Here is a 23,787-nt window from a genome sequence, read left to right as displayed (position 1 = left end):
TTCTAAAGACTTATGAAGTTTTCAGAACATTTTAAAGATTTCTGTAAAGTAAAATCTTTCACAATCAGACCAATTCAGGGATTTCAGCACAGACTCTAAAAGAAAGGGCTTACCCTGCCTTCTACTTGTGTATTGCATAAAGCAGCCTAATTACAACATTCCAGTGTTAAATTGGTTTTAATGTTGACAGATAACTAATTAAAACTAAAAATATTGAAAAAACACCTCCAAAGGTACATAATATAAAAACTATTTAATCTCTGAATACTTAATCTAATACAACCCCTCTGTTGCTTGAATGAAAAATTCATCTAGGTCGTCAAGTGCAAAGGTTTGGGTACCTGGTAGATTTCTGAAGAAACTGTGTGGATTTGAACACTTAAGTTTAAGAATAGCAATCCTGTATCTTTACATTACGGTTGTCTGTGTACACACATTCGGTTGTTGCACAGACTGACTTGAACTAACTGTTTGAAGGGAAACAGGTTAAAAATGCCCAGGGAATAACTGTTACATTTCTCCACACTGTAGATAGCTAACCTCAACATTCCTTTTTCTGTAACTATTCCACATGATAAAGATGTGATTCTACATGTTAGTGCCAACACTGAAGTCCTACTCTTTATGTTCTTTAGTGTGCTGATGATAGCCCCACTCATCTGTATGCAGATCCAGTGGAGGGGCAGAGGTCCTAGGGGAGGGCTGCATGTTGGTTGGCAAAGCTCTGCATTTCCAAAGCCAGTTTATATAAGCAAACGTGTTATTGTAAGTAAAATGTATGTGCACTATTGCTAAGACATGTGGCACCTCCACACACTTTATTCCTCCCATGGAGTACTCTGACAGGCGTAGAACCAGCATGGTAAGAAGCACACACAAAAATGCTTTAGCACTTTGTACTTTGATTATAATTAACTCCTTAGAAATACAGAAAATAGAACATGCTTTCGAAACAATAGTTTGCACATGCCTTGCAGCTTACTAAACTATATGCCTGGCTGCCATATTGAAGGTATGACAAGCTTTCCTATTAAAGCATCATATCTTTATGCACCATATTGGGTAGAAGACTATTACAAACTTTAAATTTAAAGGAGCACAGCTGTATGAAAAACAAGGTTTTTTTAAATTATTTCCTTATCTACCATATTATATATTATATTATAATTATTATATTATAATCCCTACCTTGGATTTTAAAACAGGTTTATTAATTTTGTTTATTTTCACTGTTTATGCTGTATTTCTTTTTTTCATTTCTATTAGCTTGACAAACTTGTCACACATTTGATTTTTGCTTACAATCACTTTCTAATCAATTTCACTATTAGGTTCTCATGCTGTAATATTTAGGTTACAAACAATTGTAAAGAAATGTTTATTTTTAAAAAATTAGTTTATCTTTGTTTTTTAAATCACAAACATTTTACTAGTCGTGTTTTTGAAAAAGTTAATTTTAAAACCTATATTTTGGGCTAAATTTGATCTCACTATCTTAAGAGGATAATATATGGTTATTTTTCTTACACTTTATCATCATATCAGTTTTATATTACATATTGAAATTTAATAAATTTGCCATTCGTACAAGTAGTTTGTTATTGTCAAAATCCAAGATTTTTGTCTAACGTAACTAACATCCTACCAATTTTTTCCCCCTGGAAAATTTAAAGTCTCCTAGTGCTTAAAATAGTTTAGGCTTTAAACTAAATAAGGGTTTAAAGTGTGAGATAATTCAAAACCACCTGGATCCTATAATTCAAAACATTAGGGAAGACATTGATGGAATATTCCAAGACGACGACTTTGGGGAAGAATAGGAGCTATTAAAGTTAATCTGCCTCAAATTAACAATCACAAAGATAGAGGCTATGTATTTTTCTACTATGGAAAAATGACCTTTGGTTTTAACTGGAAATGGTGAAAGTGTAAGATCAAATGCAAATAGTTACATCATATGCTAAATTAGAACATGGGTTCTTAAGATTCTAGACACAAGAAAATTCTAAACCTCCTTTAATTTGATGCAGACTCAATCTATGTCTCTCTAGGGTCTAGATGACCCTCAGCTGCAGAGGGAGCCCCTGTCTAACAGGAGCCCCTGTCTAACAAGTATTGCCTCGGGAGTAGCGTCCTCTCATAAATTAAGCCACAAAGCTCCCTAATTTGGGGCCTTACCGTAAGTTAGGCTATTCAGTTACCCAATCTGCTGCCAGTAAAATAGGGCTTCAAAATGCACCATATAAGGAATCAAATAGGTAGGGTCCACGGAAAGGTAGCCTCTCCATATTAGGAAGCAAACAGTTCAGGTCCGGGAAGGGGTAATCCCCACCATATTAGGAAACAAAAGGATAATTCAGAAGGTAAGGGATAGGGCAGGTACCAAGAGAAGGGTAGGGATAAGAGATGCTGTAATCATAACCCAGGGCTCACTTCACTGGTCGCGAGACAGAGGGAAACGAGTGGTCTGGATGCTGTAACTGAATAAATCGCCTCTTACCACTCCACCCGGCTTCATTCATCATTCAGCCTTGCAACAACATTGGGTAGTTAGGTAAATGGTTGCAAAGCCAGGTCTTAGTCAAAAGCACACAGAACTAGGAATTTAAAACTCTCTTCTACAAGAAGCAAATCTCTTTTACAGGAAATCAATGGAATTTATGTTGCAGGGCAGAAAATCTTCTGCAGATTGGGAGAAATTTTAAAGGACTCTATGTTCTGACTAATTAGAGGGCATTGCTATATTTTGGAAGGATGGATTCAAAAGGATATTGGATGCCACAGAATACCTATTTGATTGGGATGCATTTATGATCTTTTTTTCTTCTGAAACAGAAACGGTTTGGATTCATCTGGGTTTACAACTGATATCTGTTTGGTATTACAATGGTCCAAAATATTTTCAGGAAGTTTCCTTTACTTCTAAGGATCATATTTAAGTATGAGACATTATCTGTCTACTGGTGCTGCAGTGAGAATTATGTACAAGGGTCATGATCTCTACAAAAACTTTGAAGTGACAATAAAAGAAGGCTGTTAACTACCTTAAACAGATTTCACCCGTCTCGGTGATGTTCGGATGCCAGATTCTAGTCAAACATTTTACCTTTGGAGGCTGCCAAAATACAAAACAAACAGATTACAATGCTGTCCTTTCAAATAAATTAAATCACCAACAAACCATTATGAATTGTACAGTTCCTGGAAGCTAAAATTTAAATTTGGGTGACCTCAGTCCAAGTACTAATGTTAATCTGGCAGTTACCTTATGGAGCAGAAGAGGATATAAAATACAGTGACACTGCTGCTTTCCCATTCAGTGTTATATTCAGGTTTTTGGCTTTGTAAACAAGTGGAGGAAGAGCAAAGATTCTTTCCAGTATGATTTCACCTTCTCAATAATTTTCTGAGTAAGGAAAGGTTTCAGAGTACCAGCCGTGTTAGTCTGTATTCGCAAAAAGAAAAGGAGGACTCGTGGCACCTTAGAGACTAAAATTTATTTGAGCATAAGCTTTCGTGAGCTACAGCTCACTTCATCGAAGTCCTCCTTTTCTTTCTGGGTAAGGAAACTATTTCCTGTTTTTAAATGTCCACAGAAGTACCGAGGATAACTGTTCCATTTTACTATTTCTTGGGTTTTTAAATCTTGATACAGATTTGTATTATTTTACAGTGACATCACTAAACTCAATTCAGCATGTAGCTCCAACGGATACTATAGCTCATTTTTAATGCATGTTGATAAATGCACATTTTAAAAAAAATCGGATTCCAAAACAGAGCCTCATTGTTCTAGTTTTTTAAGTAAGTCAAAGGAAAATCAAACAATTCTAACAGATTAGCAACAGCAAATTATTCCATCCAAATTCTCCATATTACAATATTCGCTTTTTAAATCAAGCGACTGATTTCTTCCAGCTGGTATACTGCGTTTCAAGCATTAGCCATTATGTTTCATAAACATCAAATAAATCATGTATTGTAACAATTGTAACTTTTTTTTTTAAACAATTTCCCCATAGTTTATATAAAGTCTTCAGCCAAGAGATAAAATGGTTCTGATAACATCTCTCCACAGAAATAATCTCATATATTGTCTCATAAATTGGTCTGTCCGTTAATCCAAAGTCTTCATGGTCTTCAAAAATTTAAGGACACATTCTAAACTCTCAGTCCAGCTGCCTGTGAATAAGGTGAAGGGAACAGTGTGGGAATTCACTGCCTGCGCTGTGCCTGTTCTGTGGTTCGAGGATTGTGGAAAGTCCTCGTTTTAATGCGGAAAAGGGCACCTAGGGCTTTCAAGATGGAAAGCTAGCTCTCCTCCCCTTCCGCTCTCAATGAAGAGGGTGTGGAAAATGCTAGAGAGACACCAAACAAAGCCCTGAGTCTGAAGCAGATATTTTTGGCACAGAGGAAAATACTGAAGCCTGTTAGTTCTATGGCATGCAAAGCTCCTTAAAATGGTGCTCTATACCCAAAGCTTGGTCCTGGAGAAAATCTAAAGGGCTGGAATGATTGGATCCTATCCCAGAGTAGTTCAGTCTCAGTGCCAAGCCTTCAGACAGCCCTTCAGTCATGATCCTACACACTATGTCACCTTGAATGGTCACAACACACAAAATCAGCTACTTAGCAATGGCAAACCAAGAGAACCAAGCCATTTTTTTAAAATAGAACAAGAAAATCGAAGAATTCTTTGATCTTCTTTCACTTCAAATTAGCTTCATTATATCAGGGATCTCTGATGATGATTCTCAGCTGAAAGCACTAAGAATGTGGAATGCTTATTTGTATTACAGTAGCATCTGGAGTCCCCAATCAGGAGTCGCCAACGTGCTAGGCTTTCTGTCTAAAACTGATCCATGCAGAATCAAGACTAAAATCATGAATTACAAAAAATTTTGAGGCTGGTAAAGGGCAAATTGTTTAAATACAATACATGCCCAGCCAAACTCCACACATACATACAAGAAGTGTGCTGCATTTAGCAACAAAAAATATATTTTCAAAACGAGTTCTAGCTAAAATTTCCACTGTGTTTTATTTTCTGGGACATGAACTTAAACACTGCTATAGTAAGCAAATAGGTACCTAGGAGAGAACAAATAAAGCAGGTGAGAGGGAATGAGAAATGTCACTGTTCATATGTCACCACTGCTCCATTTCAATGAATTAAACATCAAAATCAAACCTTCTGACTTAAGTGCTCCAGTTTGACAATCTTGGAAAGCAGACACTTTCATTCTCCCCCAGGAACACGTTGGCTTACTATAGAAATGCTTAAGCAATACACTAAACAAAATAAGAAGGCAGAGGGAATGGGAGGAATTCGCAGGGAGACTTTCACACGTGATTGGTGTAACTTCTAGTCTGTACTCCTGAGTAGGCTATTCCAGACTACTGCAAATAGAAACAGCCAACAGAACAGATCTTTTCACCTTCCAAGGAACATTCCTATGAAATTTTAGCCACAAAAGTATAAAATTGGTGACATCATTAGATATGGGAGATTCTTACCTACAACATAGCAAAACAGCGAGTTGTCTGAAATTCCATTATATGCAGCAAATGCAAATGACAACCCAAAGAAGAGCTCTGTGTAAGCTCTGTGAAAGCAGAAGTTTGGTCCAACAAAAGATATTACTTCATCCACCTTGTCTCAACTGAGAAAAATGACAAATACTCACCACCATGTTATAGGCATCAGGAACTTCAATTTCAAACTGAAATTTTCCTCCTTGGTAATAACCCTCATCTATTAAACAAACACAACATAAAAAATTAAAGGAAAAGAAAAACAAATGTTATATGAGCACAAAGACGACACAGCATAGTTATTACTTAGATGATAATCACAACATCATTGAAATATTCCATTATACTTGCACCATATCTTTTTAAAATGTGCCATTTTACTAAAATTACATTTTAAAATCTCTTAACAGTCCTGCTCTTCATGATTTCAGGGGTTCCTGTCAGGCTTACATCTCTAACCTTGCTTGCTTTCATGCTTTCTTCCACACCGTCACCTCTGCATAGAACAACCTTCCCCGAGCTGATGCAGATGGATTTGAAGGAGATCGTACTGGCCTTCTCCAAGACCCACTTTATGAGCACTTGGCAATAACAACTGTACTGATATAGTTAAAGCAGTACAATCTCCTTGGTGTGGACTTGGTTATACTGGTATACAGATGCTTACAGAGGTACAGTTTATACCCATATAGGAAGGGAATAAGCTTTACCATCTAAAGGACCTGTAAAGTAGTTAACTGTGTCCACACTAGAGGTTGTAGTCGTATAACTATTTTGGTTTAACAAACAAAATCTCACTTCTGACTAAAATCATGAGACTGGTACAAAAAGACCAGGCCTAAGTAGTTCACTCCTGAAAATACTCCACAGTGGTCAATGATTAGACTGAAAATTCAGATGCTACTGATGGACAAAATTCCTTGACAGTTTTTAATCAAAGTGGTTTCTGAGAAACTATGGTATTGCCTTATACTCAAAATATCTTCAGTGGAAACAAAGTTTGGCCTTTGCAACATGATTGTGAGAAAACCAAAGGATAATGTTTTTATGTTTAATATTTTTCCACAGTTGAGCCTAAAAATGAGGTTGTGGCGTCCCAACTTTCTGTAGTATTATTATTCTGCACCACCCTCTTGCTTTCTCCCATTGTCCCCATAACTGGCTTAGATAAATATTCCTTACAAAGCAGATAAAATGTTACATGTCTTGGTACTTTATAAATTAACCTAAAGATTTCTGTCAACAAGCATGCAGACAAGGGGGATCCAGTGGAAACAGTGTACTTAGATTTTCAGAAAGCCTTTGACACGGTCCCTCACCAAAGGCTCTTAAGCAAAGTAAGCTGTCATGGGATAAGAGGGAAGGTCCTCTCATGGATCAATAACTGGTTAAAAGATAGGAAACAAAGGGTAGGAATAAATGGTCAGTTTTCAGAATGGAGAGAGGTGAATAGTGGTGTCCCCCAGGGACCAGTACTATTCAACATATTCATAAATGATCTGGGAAAAGGGGTAAACAGTGAGGTGGCAAAATTTGCAGGTACAAAACTATTCAAGATAGTTAAGTCCAAAGCAGACTGCGAAAAGCTACAAAGGGATCTCACAAAACTGGGTGACTGGGCAACAAAATGGCAGATGAAATTCAATGTTGATAAATGCAAAGTAAGCACATTGGAAAACATAACCCCAACTATACATACAAAATGATGGGGTCTAAATTAGCTGTTACCACTCAAGAAAGAGATCTTGGCGTCATTGTGGATAGTTCTCTGAAAACATCCACTCAGTGTGCAGCGGCAGTCAAAAAAGCGAACAGAATGTTGGGAATCGTTAAGAAAGGGATAGATAATAAGACACAAAATATCATATTGCCTCTTTACAAATCCATTGTATGCCCACATCTTGACTATTGCATACAGATGTGGTCATCCCATCTCTAAAAAGATATATTGGAATTGGAAAAGGTTCAGAAAAGGGCAACAAAAATGATTAGGGGTATGGAACAGCTTCCGTATGAGGATAGATAGATAAGACTGGGACTTTTCATCTTGGAAAAGAGACGACTAAGGGGGGGATATGATAGAGGTCTATAAAATCATCACTGGTGTGGAAAAAGTAAATAAGGAAGCGTTATTTACTCCTTCTCATAACACAAGAACTAGGGGGTCACCAAATGAAATTAATAGGCAGCAGGTTTAAAACAAACAAAAGGAAGTATTTCTTCACATAACGGACAGTCAACCTGTGGAACTCCTTGCCAGAGGATGTTGTGAAGGCTAAGACTATAATCGGGCTAAATAAATAACTAGATAAATTCGTGGAGGATAGCTCCATCAATGGCTATTAGCCAGGATGGGCAAGGATGATGTCCCTAGCCTCTGTTTGCCAGGAGCTGGGAATGGGAGACAGGCAACGGATCACTTGATGATTACCTGTTCTGTTCATTCCCTCTGGGGTACCTGGTATTGTCCACTGTTGTAAGACCGTATACTGGGCTAGATGGATCTTTGGCCTGACCCAGTATGGCTGTTCTTATGTTCTTGTTCCAAAATATTGTCCACAATACGTCTCAATTCCTCCTCCACCAGCTCTCTAAAATCTTCTTCCAGAGCAACACGGCTTCTGAACCCCCACATCCTTTTTTCAGTCCCCATTCACCCTCTTCTGTCTTTACCCCACACTGAAATCTCTCACTTGTGTCAGCAGAAGCCCGCAACCCATCTACATTACTCATGATTAAGGCTACGATTTGGTCATGGGTATTTTTAAGAAAAGTCATGGACAGGCCATGAGCAATAAACAAAAGTTCACGGCCCATGACCTGTCCATGACCTTTACTATAAATACTCCTGACTAAATCTTTGGGGCTCCCCCTGGGGGCCAGCCCCATCGCCAGGCCCCCCGGGGGCCAGCCCCATCGCCAGGCCCCCCGGGGGCCAGCCCCATCGGCCACTGCTTGGGCCATCCATGGGGCCAGCAGCCGGGGACCGCCAAGCAGCAGCTAGTGCGGCTGTCCCCAGGGCTGCTGCTCCAGCCAATCCCGGTGCCAGACACAACAGCTGCTGCTCGGGCAGTCCCTGGGGCCAGCTGCTGGGGGGCACCGAGCAGTGGCCCCAGGCAGCTGCCCCCAGGGCCAGCCGCACTGGCTGCTGCTTGGGTGGGCCCTGAGGCCAGCTGTCTGGGGCCACTTTAGCAGTGGCTGGTGAGGGTGGCCCCAGGGCCACTCCACCAGTGGCCGGTGCGGTTGACTGCAGGGCCACTTCAGCAACAGCTGGTGTGGCTGTCTCTGGGGCCACCTGAGCAGCTGGCCCTGGAGCCAGCTGCTTGGGTAGCCTTGGGGTCAGCCACACTGGCTGCTGCCGAAGTCATGGGGGTTGCAGAAAGTCACGGAATCCATGACTACCGCGATCTCTGTGACAGAGACTCTGCCTTAACCATGATGTCATGCTGCCAGGAATATTGTCAGTTCCCATCTTCTGTCTCTTTGCCAAGCTTCCTGTTGAGCAGGCAGCTCGTAAGGTGTCTCTATGGGTATGTCTACACCACAGTAAAAGACCTGTGACCTGGCCACAGCTGGCTCATGCTCCGGAGGCTTAGGTCAGGCTTTGAGACTCCGCAAAGGGGAGAAGGTATCCAGCCCAAGCCTGAACATCTATACACCAATATTTTTGGTCCCACAGCCCAAACTCCATGAGCCCAAGTCAGCCAACCCCAGCTCTGAGACACTCTGCCACAGATTTTTTATTGCAATGTAGATATACACTATGACACAACCAGCACATGTAAGAGACATAGGAGAGTGTCCAGGAATGGAAAAGGAGAGGGTCATGGGATGACAGTCTGGGGGCCCTCCTGCTATCTGAGGGAGTGTGGGATGCTGCAGGGGTCATTGCGAGTGACCACGGATCAAACAAAAAATATCAGGATTCAATAATGTCATGGGATCTAAAGATTATGAGGACAGGCTGGGGCTGGTCTTCCCCATCCCCTCAAGCAGAATCCCCAGCTGCCTCAATGCACAACTACAGAACATTAGTACACAACCCACACAAACTGTACACTTTGTATTCTGTGTTGTAATTGAAATATATTTGAAAATGTAGAAAAACCATCCAAAAATATTTATAATAAATTTCAACTGGTATTCTATTGTTGTATAACAGTGTGATTAAAACAGCAATTAATTGCTATTAATTTTTTTAATCACGAGTGAACTGCGATTACTTGACAGCCCCACAGAATATCTTTAAAATGCCTTTTCTCTTTAGATACAACTCATATCAAACGAAAATCACTACTACACACCATGACTGAAGAGTCTTTCAACAAAACATCTCTGATTTAAATTATGTAACTTGCTACAGAATCATCAATCCTTCTCCCCAACAAATTTCAGATTTTACCATCTTTCTTCTTCGTATTTTTGAGTAAGGAGGAGTCTTCAATATGCCAACCACTGTTCTAAAATGAATACACCGCCAACTTCCATCCATTGATTTTTTTTGGCAATGCTGCTAATGCTAATTAAATCTTTAATTAATATATACATTTATCCTTACAGTTGCGAATTCCTGTTGATTAAATGGAGACAGCAGCGAGCTGGGTTTCATTCTAGCAAGCTATCAAAACAGATGATATTACTGACCTTGAATCATTCTGTTACAACAAGGCAAAGTGCTGTATTGACATACACACTCAGTCCAATTCCGTGGACTAATCAAAAATGGATGCCTAAAGTTCAAGACAAAGAGAGCTGCTGGATGCTCAATACTTTGAAAATTAAGCCCTTATTCAGCTGCCTAAATATGGATTCTAAATATAGATTTTGAAGCCTAATTTTAAGCACCCATGTGAGTTTTTAATATCTACAAAGTCAATAACTGATCAATCTCCTTTACAGACTATTTACAGCGGCATATGTAGTTGTTGTCCAGTATAACATAGGGTTAGAAAGACAGCTTGTCAAGGACAATGATGCACAGTGTACTCAAGGATACTAAATCTCAAATGTGGTACAAAGCTTACAAAAAAAAAGCATGAATCACTGGTGATAATGTGCTTCTAACTCTGGAAAACAAATGCTATACTCCACTAGACTGCAGCAGCTCAATAATGGTGATCTATCCCTATCAGCTGCACTCTGAGTGCTTTGGAGGGACATCTACTGCACTGTATCCATTCTTCAACTAATTCTTAAGTGTTCTGAAGATCTCTGAATATAATAGCAAACCATGTGCATGCTCAATTGATCCTTCAGTTGTGTCAGGCCCTGCAAAGGCTGAACTCACTCAGAAGGTTACTAGTGTATACATCAAATAGTTATAATATGGCAGAGACAACAAAAAAATAAAATACATTATTCATTGTTTTGTACATCATAAACCATGTACCACAACTCTGTCCCACTAGGGATTGCAGCATTCTATTTTCCCTTTCAGCTGGCCTTCTGCTCATAACCCTTCACCAAACTACCTTCCTCCAATATAGCCAGCCATACCACCAAACATCCACAACTACTAGCGTTTAGGTGGGTATTGGGGAGGAATAATATGTTAAAGGAGTGTGTACAGCAAGGTGAAAGGCGTGCAGAATTACGGTTGCAGTACACGGTATATGATAGTTGTGCCCATGGTAATTTGTGTGCTAGTGAGTGGAGTAAAGGGTGTGTGCAATAGCAACTGACTTAACTTTTCATATCCTTGATTTTGTGGGTTTCTGTCAGGTACGTCATGTATGCAGCAATCTTAACTGCTTCACAATTCTTTTGTATTAATTATTTACGCCTCTATAAAAAAAAGTGTTTGCAAATGTTCATGCATACACACATGCATTTATGTAAAAGAAAATTAAACCCACCAAAAGATCTACAGAATCTTAACTGACAAACCCACAAAGCAGGAATACAAATTCCAAAGGATCCCAAGCAAGCACAAGAGCGTGCACACAGACTACCACCTTCCCGCCAGATACAAACACGGAGAACAAACAAAGGACTCCAACTATCTCCTTGCATACTAAGGCCACCAGGCCGACAAAAAATAGTTCAAGAACCCCAGAGGAAACACAGGACCTCAATTTCATCTAGGAACGACAGGCCTGTTAAATCAACTCCTCAGGAAAAATGCACAAAAAATTGCAGATACAAAGAGGGCTGAACGTTAGGTAACCCTCCAAGTATATCTCGGGGTAAAATAACTAGTGAGCCTCAGCATACTTCATCCATTTACAAAGAACGTGGGTCAGTATGGACTCCCATACCTCTGATCCAGCAAGTACAAGAGACTTATACTGTCACAGTGCAGGCCCATGGCATCAGTATGTGAGGCTGCCTTAAGGAGGGGGCAAAGGAATCCACTTCTCAACTGTGGAGAATGAAATTAAACTTCTCTCTCAATCTCTTAAACAGATAGTTTTAACAATCTTTTTTTCCCCCTTAAATTTGCATTAATCTATACTACTACACACTTTTTTCCTCTACAACTCCATGTGCACTTGGCTACAGTATGTCTATATTATTTTTACTGTGTTTCATATTATAAAAAGATTTTTTAAAATATCGTTAAAATTACAATACAGGAATCTAAATTTAACATCCTTGTGTGGGGGAGGGAGGAGGGGCGAGGGACACCAAAGAAGCCCACCACAGTAGCATTTAATTTCAAAAAGGGGAACTACACAAAAAATGAAGCTAGCTAGCTAAACAGAAATTCAAAGGAACAGTCGTAAGAGTGAAATGCCTGCAAGCTGCATGGAAACTTTTTAAAAACACTGTAGTATAGGCTCAAATTAAATGTACAGTAGAACCTCAGAGTTAGGAGCACCAGAGTTACAAACTGACCAGTCAACCACATACCTCATTTGGAACCAGGCGTATGCAATCAGGCAGCAGCAGAGACCAAAAAAAGCAAATAAAGTACAGGATTGTGTTAAATATAAACTACTACAAAAATAAAGGGAAAGCAGCATTTTTCTTCTGCATAGTAAAGTTTCAAAGCTGTATTAAGTCAATATTCAGTTGTAAACTTTTGAAAGAACAGCCATAACGTTTTATTCAGAGTTATGAACATTTCGGAGTTACGAACAACCTCCATTCCCAAGGTGTCCCTAACTCTGAGGTTCTACTGTCAACCCCAAATTTTAAAAAATTGTAACAGGACCGAAACACGCCACTGTGGATAAACAACAGATTAAAAGATGCAGTTAGAGGCAAAAGGCATCTTTTAAAAATTGCAAGTAAAATCCTACTGAGGAAAATAGAAAGGAGCTTAAACTCTGGTAAGTCAAATGTAAAAGTACTGTATAATCAGGCAGGCCAAAAAAGAATTTGAAGACCAACTAGCAAAAGACACAAAACTAACAGCAAAAATTTTTTTACACTACATCAGAAGCAGAAAGCCTGCCAAACAATCAGCAGGGTCACTGGACAATAAGGGTGCTAAAGGAGCACTCAAGGAAGACAAGGCCGATGTGAAGAAGCTAAATGAATTCTTTACACTGGTCTTCATTACAGCGGATGAGATTCCCACACGTGAGCTATTCTTTTTAGGTGACAAATCTGAGGAACTGTCCCAGACTGAGGTGTCAATAGAGGAGGTTTTGGAACAAATCAATAAATAAAACAGTAACAAGTCACCAAGACCAGACAGTATTCACCCAAGAGTTCTGAAGAAACTCAATTGTGAAATTGCAGAATTACTAAGTGTGGTATGTATATATTGCTTAAATCAGCCTCTATACAAGATGACTGGAGGATAGCTAATGTAATGCTAATTTTTTTAAAAAGGCTCCAGGGGCAATCCTGGCAATTATAGGCCAGTAAGCCTAACTTCAGTACCAGGCAAATTGTTTGAAACTATAGTAAAGAACATAATTATCAGACACATAGATGAACACAGTATGTCGGTAAAGAGTCAACACGGCTTTTGTAAAGGAAAAGCATGCCTCAGCAAACTACTACAATTGTTTGATGGGGTCAACAAACATGCAAGGGTGATTTAGTGGATACAGTGTACTTGGACTTTCAGAAAGTCTTTGACAAGATCCCACACTAAAGGCTCTTGAGCAAAGTAAGCAGTCATGGGATAAGATGGAAGGTCCTCTCATAGATCAGTAACTGGTTAAAAGACAGGAAACAAAAGGGTAGTTTTCAGAATGGAGAGAGATTAATAGCAAGGTCGCCCAAGATCTGGGACCTATGCTGTTCAACATATTCATAAATGATCTAGAAAATGGAATAAACAGGTTCAACAAAGAATTAGATAAGTTCAGGGAGGATAGATGCATCAATGGCTATTAGCCAAGATGTCTACGCCTCTGACTACCAGAAGCTGGGACTAGAAGATGGGATGGATCACTCAACAATTGCCCTTTTCTGTTCATTCCTCTGAAGCATCTGGCATCTGTTGGAAGACAGGATACTGTGCTAGATGGAGCATTGGTCTAACCCAGTATGATCATTTATGTTCTTAATCTGAATACAATGAATACAAATCATATACTACATATCACATTTCACTCATTTTAAAGAGACTAGCATGATAAACTTTTTCTCAAAAGACAAACCAGTATTATTGTCTTGCCTTATTAGCAGGAGTGGGCAATAATTTTTGCAGAGGGGCCACTCCACGAATTCGGGTAAGTTGTCATGGGCTGCACATTTCTACTATATTAATGGAGGGGGTGTGGGGTCTGGGAGGGAGTTTGGGTGTAGGAGGGGGTTCTGACCTGGGGCAGGGAGTTGAGGTGCGGGAGGGGGTGCGAGGTGCAGGCTCTGGCTGGGAGGCGCTTACCACAGGCAGCTCCCGGCCGTCAACGCAGAAGGGCTCAGGAAGGCTGCCTGCCTGCCACAGCCCCACACTGCTCCCGGAAGCGGCTGCGGTCAGCTATTGCTGGCACATCTCTGTGCACCCTTTTGGGGAGGGGAGCAGCGGGTCTCCATGCACTGCCCATGCCCGCAAGCACCGCCCCCGCAGCACCCATTGGCCAGTTTCATGTGACAGCATGGCATCCTCCAACAAGCGGTTAATCTCCCCAAAATGGCAGTTCTTTACCTTTGAGTCACAACACTACTATGGACTGGTACAGAAAGAATAAGGATACCATTTTTTCCTCAAGAATGGCAATACAAGGGAAAAGTTAAGGTATGTGAAGCTATTGCACCCATCAAAAATAGTGTTATAAAGTAAAAAAAAAAAAATTAAAAATTATTATTTTTAGAAGGCTACTATATAGGGATGGCCCATAAAAAAAAGGTGGGGGAGAGGGGGAGAAAAACCAATGTCCAAGGGAAGGGGAGGTATATGTTTGATTGCCATTCTCTAAATCCAGAGACGTCCTTTTTACTAGATAAAGTTATGTCTTTAAGCAGCACTCCAACAGTGTATTCATCCCTTCCCCTTCCATTTAGTCTTAAATTTCATTTTTCTTTATAATCTAAATGTATTACTAATTAGTTAATGTTTGTAAGGACTGGAAGATTAAAAAGTGCCATGTAAGTGCTAAGTATAATTACATCCAATTTACTGTTTTAAGTGAAGAACGTCCAATAACTAGGACAGGCCACAAAGAATACAGTTGAAAGCAGGTTCTACGGTCAGTGGCTCTGAACTTTCATACTTGCCAATATTTAAAGCAAAAATAGGCATATTTGTCGAAGGGGGAAAAAAAACCCTATGAACTCAACTGAAATGTTAGATATGCCTGAAACAAAGCCCATTCCAGTCTGAACACCCTAAATTATGGGGGGTAATGTGGGGAAAACATTCAACTGGGAGAACATGTGTTTTACTTAAAAAGTGGCAACTGTTACTCAAACAGAGGCAGACAGCACTTCTGTACTAGCTTTCCAATTTCACCCCTTGACTTTCCAGCAAGATCTCAACAAGTTTAAATCAGTAAATACAATTGGTTTCAGAGTAGCAGCCGTGTTAGTCTGTATCCGCAAAAAGAAAAGGAGGACTTGTGGCACCTTAGAGACTAACCAATTTATCTGAGCATAAGCTTTCGTGAGCTACAGCTCACTTCATCGGACAACTGGTGTCAATGCGTTACATTACACTATTTAATCTAACATTCAGGGTTTTATATATAAATTACTGTACACAGACTAATTTCTAATTTAGGCAGCCTATGTTTCCATATATTAAAATGTTATATACATCAGACACTTTACTTACTACATTTATAGCAAATACTTATCCTTTTTTAATTTAAGCAGATATAGTTTCTGACAAAAAACCTAGGGTTTTTTTGTGCAGGATTTGGAAATAAAAATTATTTTAGTGTGAGATGTTAACAAGTGCATATTTTAACATTTATACAGAGCTTTTAATTAGTGGGGGTTATCTTTAGGCAAAATATCTTTTTTGAGTAAAATATTAGTGTTTTAAATTGTTTGCCTTGAACTATATAAAAACTGACTGCCTCTGACGCAACACACTCCCACAAAGTTTGTTCCAAGAAAGGAAGAAAGATCTGTGAGGACTGTTGGCCCCCTGGGCAAACATCAATCAACCCCAGAAAAACTTATGTTTTGAGAGACAAGATAGTATCTTTTATTGGATCAACTTCTGTTTCTCTCAGAAGTTTGTCCAATAAAAGATATTACCTCATCCACTTTGCCTCTAATACCCTGGGACCAATACAGCTCTAACAGTGCATACATGTTACGTTTTCAGTATTTTAGGTGTATATTTCATGAAGACCAAATATTATTCTCTTCAAACTTAAAACTCAGAACCTTGTTTGCACACCTGTCTGAGGGCACACACTGTACATATTAGCTACTATAAAACCATTTCTAAGGCACATATTAATTTACAAGCATCCTAATTCTTGACAGAGGTCCTGAATCAGATGAGAGACACAATATTCATTAAATGCAAATCTTCATTTATGTTAATGTAAATAAATCTATTACAAGTCTGACACAGCCAAAAGGCACATGTCCAAAACAAACTCCTGTGATAAATAGAAATAAAAAGCATAATTACTGTACTGACTGGATTTCTGCCGTTCAGTATAATAATTTGTATGCGACAGGGTCCTCCTGTTCACGAACAAGCAGCAGGACTCTGATAATTTTTGGCTATATCTAGGCTGCTTCCTACTGCTACAAACTGAGTTGACATTAAGCTTTCAAAGTAGTTTCCTATAATAAGAGTTTGATCCAGCAAATACTTAAGACTGGACCGAGTGTTTGCTATTTTGAGGTAGTTAGAACAGGGGGTGGTCATAATCACTCTGCTGACCATAGATTTGTCCTTCTGCTTCCCTGATCTTTTTTTTTTTTTTTTACCATTCTGAGCTTCTGATTTATATTTATGACTTATGCAATTTCCCCTTTCTCCCATTTGTGTATGTGTGTAAAAAACATGCACGTCCCCCCCCCCCCCCCCAAACCCTTCACTTCCTCTCTAAGACAGGTTGGATTTAACCAATGCTGCCTTCTTACTGGATTGTAGCTTTCTGAGCATCTAGCAGAATGTTCTTGAACAACTCCCCATTATCATTCACATTTTCTGTTTAAATTCACTTTCCCAACTGACCTGACTCGGTTTTTTTCAGCTTTGTGAAATTGGTCATTTTAAAGCACCACACATCTATATATTACTAGTTTGGACTTTATTCTGTTGCACGTAACAAACATGATAGTGTCATGATCACTTGTACTTAAGCAACCACTAATTTTAGTTCTGTGATCAATTCCTCTTTCATCAAGAGGAGGTCTAGTATAGAATCCCCTTAGTGTTGGCTACACCACTTTTTGAGTTGGAAAATTATGACCTCTAATAATTAGAAATTCTGAGCATGTTTTAGTCCTGGCAGCATAAGACCTCCAGCATGTGTCACTCAGACTGAATTCCCCCGTGATCACAAAGCTTTTTTCCCCCTACGTGTTATGGATAGGTGCATCAGAAGCTGGTCATCCTGATTCCTAGTGGGATTTGGTGATCTGTGGCAGACACCAACTAGCATCCCATTTTGGTCTTTATCTATTAGGTCACTGATCCATAAACATTAAGATCTTTTTTCTGAATTGCCAACAACTCAAACAGGTAATGCCATTTTTGACAGTGCCATTTCCTCTCCCATTTTGCCCACTCTATCCTTCCTAAACAGGTTATAGTCATTGATTTTAACATTTCAATCATGTGACTCACCCCCCCCAGGTTTCAGTAATACCAACTAGATCAAATTTATGCTCATAAATGAACAATTCCAATTCCTCTTGTTTGGTACCCAGGCTCCTAGAATTGGCTTATAGGCAAATACAGAATTTCTCCTCAAGTCTTTCGGTTTCTTGATTTATTTTGTTCTCAACATCATGATTGTGTGTGCAAGGAGTAACTTTATGTTCCCCTTTTTCACCTTCCCCCTTTTTTTTTATTAGTTTGATGCCCTTCTGACTACTCTAGCCAGCCTGCCTCTGAGAAGACAGTTCCCTTTCTATTGGAATAGAGGCCAGAAGCCATCCAAACTGTACAACCCCACCACTCCCCACAGAAAGTGGAACAATGTTCAGTGAAATCAGAGCCTTCTACCTTACCCCATTTACCTAGCTAGCGGTTTACTTCCTGCATCTTCTACTTTGCATCTTCCTTCCCTCTCAGAACAGGAAAGTCTCCAAGATTACTTGGAGTTTCTTCTTCTGCAGCACCCTTCTGAGTTCTTGAAGTCATCTTTAATCTGCGAGATATCCCATGATGCAATGACATTAGTGCTGATGTACACCATCATCAGTGGATCCTGGCCCATTGACATCAGAAGCCTATTCAAACCGACAGGGACTTTTCATATCTTGCCTCTGGGATGACTGAATACCATCCTGTTGGCCACCTGTGCCTTGCAGAACGCTCTTTCCATTCTTCTTAGCATATAATCCTCAACAAGGATTATCAGTCTTCCTTGGACTACTGAAGATCTCTTTGTGGGCAAGCTTGATTTTCTTAAAAGTTCGTTTGAGCAGTCAACCAGATATACAACTCTCCATTCCATTCGACAAGATGGATCTTCGCTGGTATCTTCTGTAGTTTCTATTCTGACGACATGGTATTGATTGGAAATTGGAGCTTTATAATTGCCCTATGAAGGTTATGGGGCTTAAAAGATAAGATCCCTACTTCTCTACTTTTGAAGGTTCACAAACCAGGGCAGTCAACAAATAGAATACCTTTCATGTTAAGTGAAAAGGAACAGCAGCAGCAACTCAAAAGTTACAGTCTGCAAATTAGGATCCAAATGAGAACTATATTCTTAACTGGAGGCTTATAGAACCGGTAGTAAGCAAAGCAGAAAGTAGACTGACAGTTTTGACAAGTAGGCATAACCCTTCCAGATTTTCTTCCAGTGATTTAAGATCCACTTCTAGAGTTAAATAAGATTATTAAATCATCTGCAGAAAGCAGACCACATTTGTTACAAATCTCTCTGTTAACCATAAGAGATTAGTCTGGCTTTCCCCGTCTTCTTTCAAGGTCTGGCGGCACTTGTGTCCTATTGCTGATGAAGGCTCAACTATCAACCCAAACGGGGTTGTGTAGGTGGAAGCAGACACTTGCCTCTTACTGTTTCATCACATTAATCTTGTGCATCCCTTCAACTTTGTTCATGTGCAATTCCCTCTCTGACCTCTGATTAATTGTGGAGCCATGCATCTGACCCTAGCAACGGAACAAGAACCACCTCAGCACATCCAAACTCTGTGCTCCACCCTTTTCAGGATCAGAAATATGAGTGAAGTGAGTAATGCTGACCCTGCAATTTTTAGCAGTAACTGAAGCCTACATTGCAGGTATCTCCATGCTTTTCTTAGTTTTAACCCACTACTGCTACAAAAATTGAAAAAACAAACAGTAACTGGTAGAAGCAGCTGCGGCCATGATGATCTTCTTGCAAGACAGAGCAACTGGCTCAGGGAGTCGGCAGGAGGAGGAAACAGTCCAGATAGTGACAGAAGTCAGCGATGTTTCTGCTTCAGGAATAATAAAGAATATTTTACTGCCATGGCTGACACATTTAATTTCACTGTTAGAGACATTAAACTAAGATTGGGTGGCTTATCTGTATGGCACAAAGCTAATTCCTAAATAAATAAGAAACTCCCCAGAGCACAGGTTCACTGTAAGTAAAAACTGGTTACATAAAATAAGTATTCAGCCTCCTGATGTAAGATGTTCTATGTATGCATTTTCATTTCAAACTCATATCCTTCCTTGATAATTGTGTGTTGCAGGAATTAAAATAAATGGATACTGATATATACTGACAAAGGCTTCGGTGGGGAGTGAACAATGAAAGAGCTGCAGCTTTATTCTGTAAACTACTGAACATGTTTCTGCTTTATCATTTGTGATAAAATTTATTTCCCCATGTACCTTTTTCTTGAAGTGCCTAGAGAAACTTATTTTGATTGTCTATTAAGAACTTGCCATAGTCACCAAGACTATGTAAAACAAGAAGTTAAAAACCCCAAACAGAGCTGTTCTCTCTCTTTCCCTGAAATTGTAATGGGCAAACTATGGCCCGGGGTGGGCAAACTATGGCCCGGGGACCGTATTTGGCCCTCCAGACATTTTAATCCAGCGCTTGTACTCCAGCTGGGGAGAGGGGTCAAGGGCTTGCCCCCACCCCGTGCAGCTCCGGGAAGCAGTGGCATATCCCCCATCCAGCTCCTACGCGTAGGAGTAGCTAGGGGGCTCCGCACTCTGCCCCCGCCCCAAGCGCTGCCCCCACAGCTCCCATTGGCTGGGAACCGCAGACAATGGGAGCTGCGGGGGCAGCACCTGCGGACAGGACAGCAGGCAGAGCGGCCTGGCCATGCCTCTGCATAGGAGCTGGAGGGGGGAACATGCCGCTGTTTCTGGGAGCTGTTTGAGGTAAGCGCCACCTGGAGCCTGCCCTCCTGACTCCCTCCCACACCCGAACCCGCTGCCCCAGCCCTGATCCCTCTCCTGCCCTCCGAACCCCTTGGTCCCAACCCGAATCACCCCCCCCCCCGCCCAATTTCGTGACCATTCATGGCTCACCATACAATTTCCATACCCAGATGTGGTCCTCGGTCCAAAATGTTTGCCCACCCCTGCTCTACACATTAGGATTCCTCCAGAAATTAGATTAACTAGTACAATTTATTGCAACTTTCACTTCCAGTACAAGTTGAATTTTTAACTAAGTCATTTTCCAGCTTCTAAAATCGTAAACAGAATGTGAAAGTTTAATCCCATCCTCAACGTTTGTCATCGACTGGCTGTTTCATGGCAACTTCCATACCTTGGCCAGACACAGATGGCCACCCACAACCTATACATAAACAAAACACCTAGCAGACCCTCTGCTAATGGAGTGAACCAACAATAAACAACATTGGTCCTCCATGCTCTACACTAGCTACCAATCCTTTCCTAGTTATTCTTCAAAGTCTGGATCTCCAAATCCTAAATAGCGACGTACCATAAAAATACTACAGAAAAGGTTTAAGGTATAGAATTCTCTGGCACCAAAAATCAGGCTGAGTCCAACTCTTGCCCTGTAATTTGAAAACTGCAAAGCTGATCCTTTGGAAGGCATTCCCTTCACCACCAAGCTAGAGAATGGCCCCATTAGGACACTTCTGGAAGTGAGCACTTAATTTAACTACTCAAAGTGGCTTTTAAATATGGGAAAGAGAAGGAAAACTGGCTTCTTCTGAACAGGTAAGTTTAAAGTTCCCCGGGTATTACAGTAACAGGTTCCTCTGGTGCATATATAATACCAATCTGAGTCAGGATAATTCTGGAAGAAATATTTACCCAACTCTCTGCTATCTCAGTAAAAGAACACTATGAATCTCCCTGGTCACTCAACAACAGATCTAAAAGTTGCAATTCTTCAACAAAAAAGCTTCAAAAACAGACTCCAACATGAAACTGCAGAACTGGAATTAATTTGCAAACTGGACACCTTCAGATTAGGCCTGAATAAAGACTGGGAGTGGCTGGGTCATTACAAAACCTAAACCTTATTTCCCGAATACTAATTTCCCCCTACTGTTACTCACACCTGCTTGTCAACTGTCTGAAATGGGCCACTCTCATTACCACTTCAAAAGTTATTTTTCCTCCTGTGGTATCCTGCTGTCAATTGAATTGTCTTGTTAGACTGACCTCACACTTGGTAAGGCAACTCACATCTTTTCATGCATTTATACCTGCTCCTGTATTTTCCACTCCATGCATCTGATGAAGTGGGTTCTAGCCCACAAAAGCTTATGCCCAAATAAATTTGGTAGTCTCTAAGGTGCCACAAAGACTCCTTGTTGTTTTTGCTGATACAGATTAACACGGCTACCACTCTGAAACCTGTCACTATGATTGTGTGCCCCACAAACCGTAGCTATTTGGGAGGTTCTTTTTGGCTTGTTTTACTACATTAAAAGCAAAGGGTTTTATTATGATCACATGAACAGATGCATGGGTTAAGTGGTACTGGATCACAGGTTTTGTAACTGAATTATGCACAGCTGAAAATAGATGTTTATTTTGATCAGATTGTAAAAGCCAGGACTTCAGCTGTGCAGCTATAATTAGGTTAACAAAATGTTAACTAAAAAGAATAAAATCACCTCTCTCCGTGTAATCTCACCTCAGTAATGAAGCTAACACAATGATCATCATCATGAACTTGAACAGTGCACGTCCCCTTGTTTAGCTGTAGTTTACAGTTACAGAAGTAAACTATTGTGCACTACCTAATCCGCTTCGGGTTTAATACAAAAAAAGAAAAAGCCATCTTTGTTTCACAGTTATGATATCGTTAATTTAGATCCTGGTGACCTTACAGAAAGTCAACTAAAATTTTCCACAGTATTATGAAAAGGCATCTGTTAAACTCAAGGGCAACAGTTGGCACATACCAACAGATTTGATGACCTTCACATGTATCTAATTAGTCTACCCTCTACACACAACCAGTTACTAATATGAAACTTTTGTCATATTTAATACATTCAGTCTTTGCTATCAGTTTTAGTGTACTCAATGGGGCAGTCTTGCCAAATTTTCCAGTCCAAGAAAACACAAATTAAACTGAAAGAGTCAAGATTTCTATTGCCAACTACATGTTATTTTATCTTTACTAATGAGTAACAGTGACATCTAGTGTCTGCCTGGTTTAACTATTGGTACCAATGCCAAATTAGAATGGTCATTATTATTAAAACATTTTTATAGCACCGTAAGTTTAAACTGTGCTTTACAGATAAGACATGTTTTCTGCGCTGATCAGCATGTTGTTTACTGGCAACAGAGATTAGCACAAAATTACAGGGACAGATCTTAAAAGTTCAGTGCAATTAAAAATTACAAAAAAAATCTAGAGTCAGAAGGAAGACTATCTATTCTCAACACACAGTACTTTAACACCTGAACCTTAGCACTTTATACTTTACAGCTAAGTGTTTCCATTTAGACAGTTTCACAAAATCTCAGAGACAGGACCAAGTTCAGTGGGAGTTTGATCAGGGTCTTAATCAGCTAATATTCTGCACAGCTTTACCAAAAAGGTATGTGGAGATATACCCCGGTTCTGGTTTCCTGTTCAAATGTAGTGGCTTTAAATTTTACACAGCAGAACCTCACTGTGAAATTCATCAGGAAATGATGAACTGTGCAAATCAATACTTAGCGCATGTATCGAAAAAGCAGTTTTCATTTTGAAAACTGCAGTTTGGTTTTTATTACTGATCTATTTCATGGTATCCTAACAAATGCTTTGTTGTATATTTGTTTTAAAAAGGGTGGCTGCAGTATGAGACCTCATGACAGCACAGTTACTAATATTTGCTAAGAAGCTAGCAGAGACCACTCTTTTTCTGAAATGTGTAGATCTGTGAAGTACTTCTGAAATACTTTTAAAATTTCTCATCTATTTTGTCATGTCTCCATTGAATTAATCGCCCCAAAAAAACCTGCAATAAAGAGTTCCTTGTAAAACAGTAACAGTTTATGACGTATCGTGAACAAAATCGTTTCTGCTGAGAATAGTTTCAAGTGTCTATTTCTGCAGTTGAACTCCTTCAAGGCTGAAGCTGAGCCAAATCCAGCTTGCTTCAGCCTATAAAAACTGGAAAATGAGATCTAAACATCTTTCTAGCCTCTATTGATGTTTATACTGAAGACTCCAGTTCTCAAAATCAACATGTAAACTTTACCATATGCCCCAATATAATAAATTCACTGCCTAAAATTTGCTGCCTTTTTTAGTTGTATATTACCTA

The 23,787-nt window shown here is 39.8% G+C and overlaps 1 protein-coding gene across 2 annotated transcripts in view; it reads right to left on the bottom strand.

Annotated features, from left to right (window-relative positions):
* UBE2F (ubiquitin conjugating enzyme E2 F (putative)) overlaps window positions 1-23,787 on the bottom strand; it is a 123,772-nt gene that overhangs the window by 70,959 nt on the left and 29,026 nt on the right. For both annotated transcript variants that reach the window (XM_074968116.1, XM_074968117.1), the window contains 2 exons: window positions 5,688-5,755; window positions 3,045-3,115 (listed from right to left, as the gene is read on the bottom strand). In XM_074968116.1, the coding sequence (XP_074824217.1) occupies window positions 3,045-3,115; window positions 5,688-5,755 (139 nt within the window). The remainder of the gene's footprint in view (window positions 1-3,044; window positions 3,116-5,687; window positions 5,756-23,787) is intronic.

The sequence above is a fragment of the Natator depressus genome, chromosome 11, assembly GCF_965152275.1.
Source record: "Natator depressus isolate rNatDep1 chromosome 11, rNatDep2.hap1, whole genome shotgun sequence".
NCBI lineage: Eukaryota > Metazoa > Chordata > Testudines > Cheloniidae > Natator > Natator depressus.
This window is presented reverse-complemented; position numbering and strand designations above follow the sequence as displayed.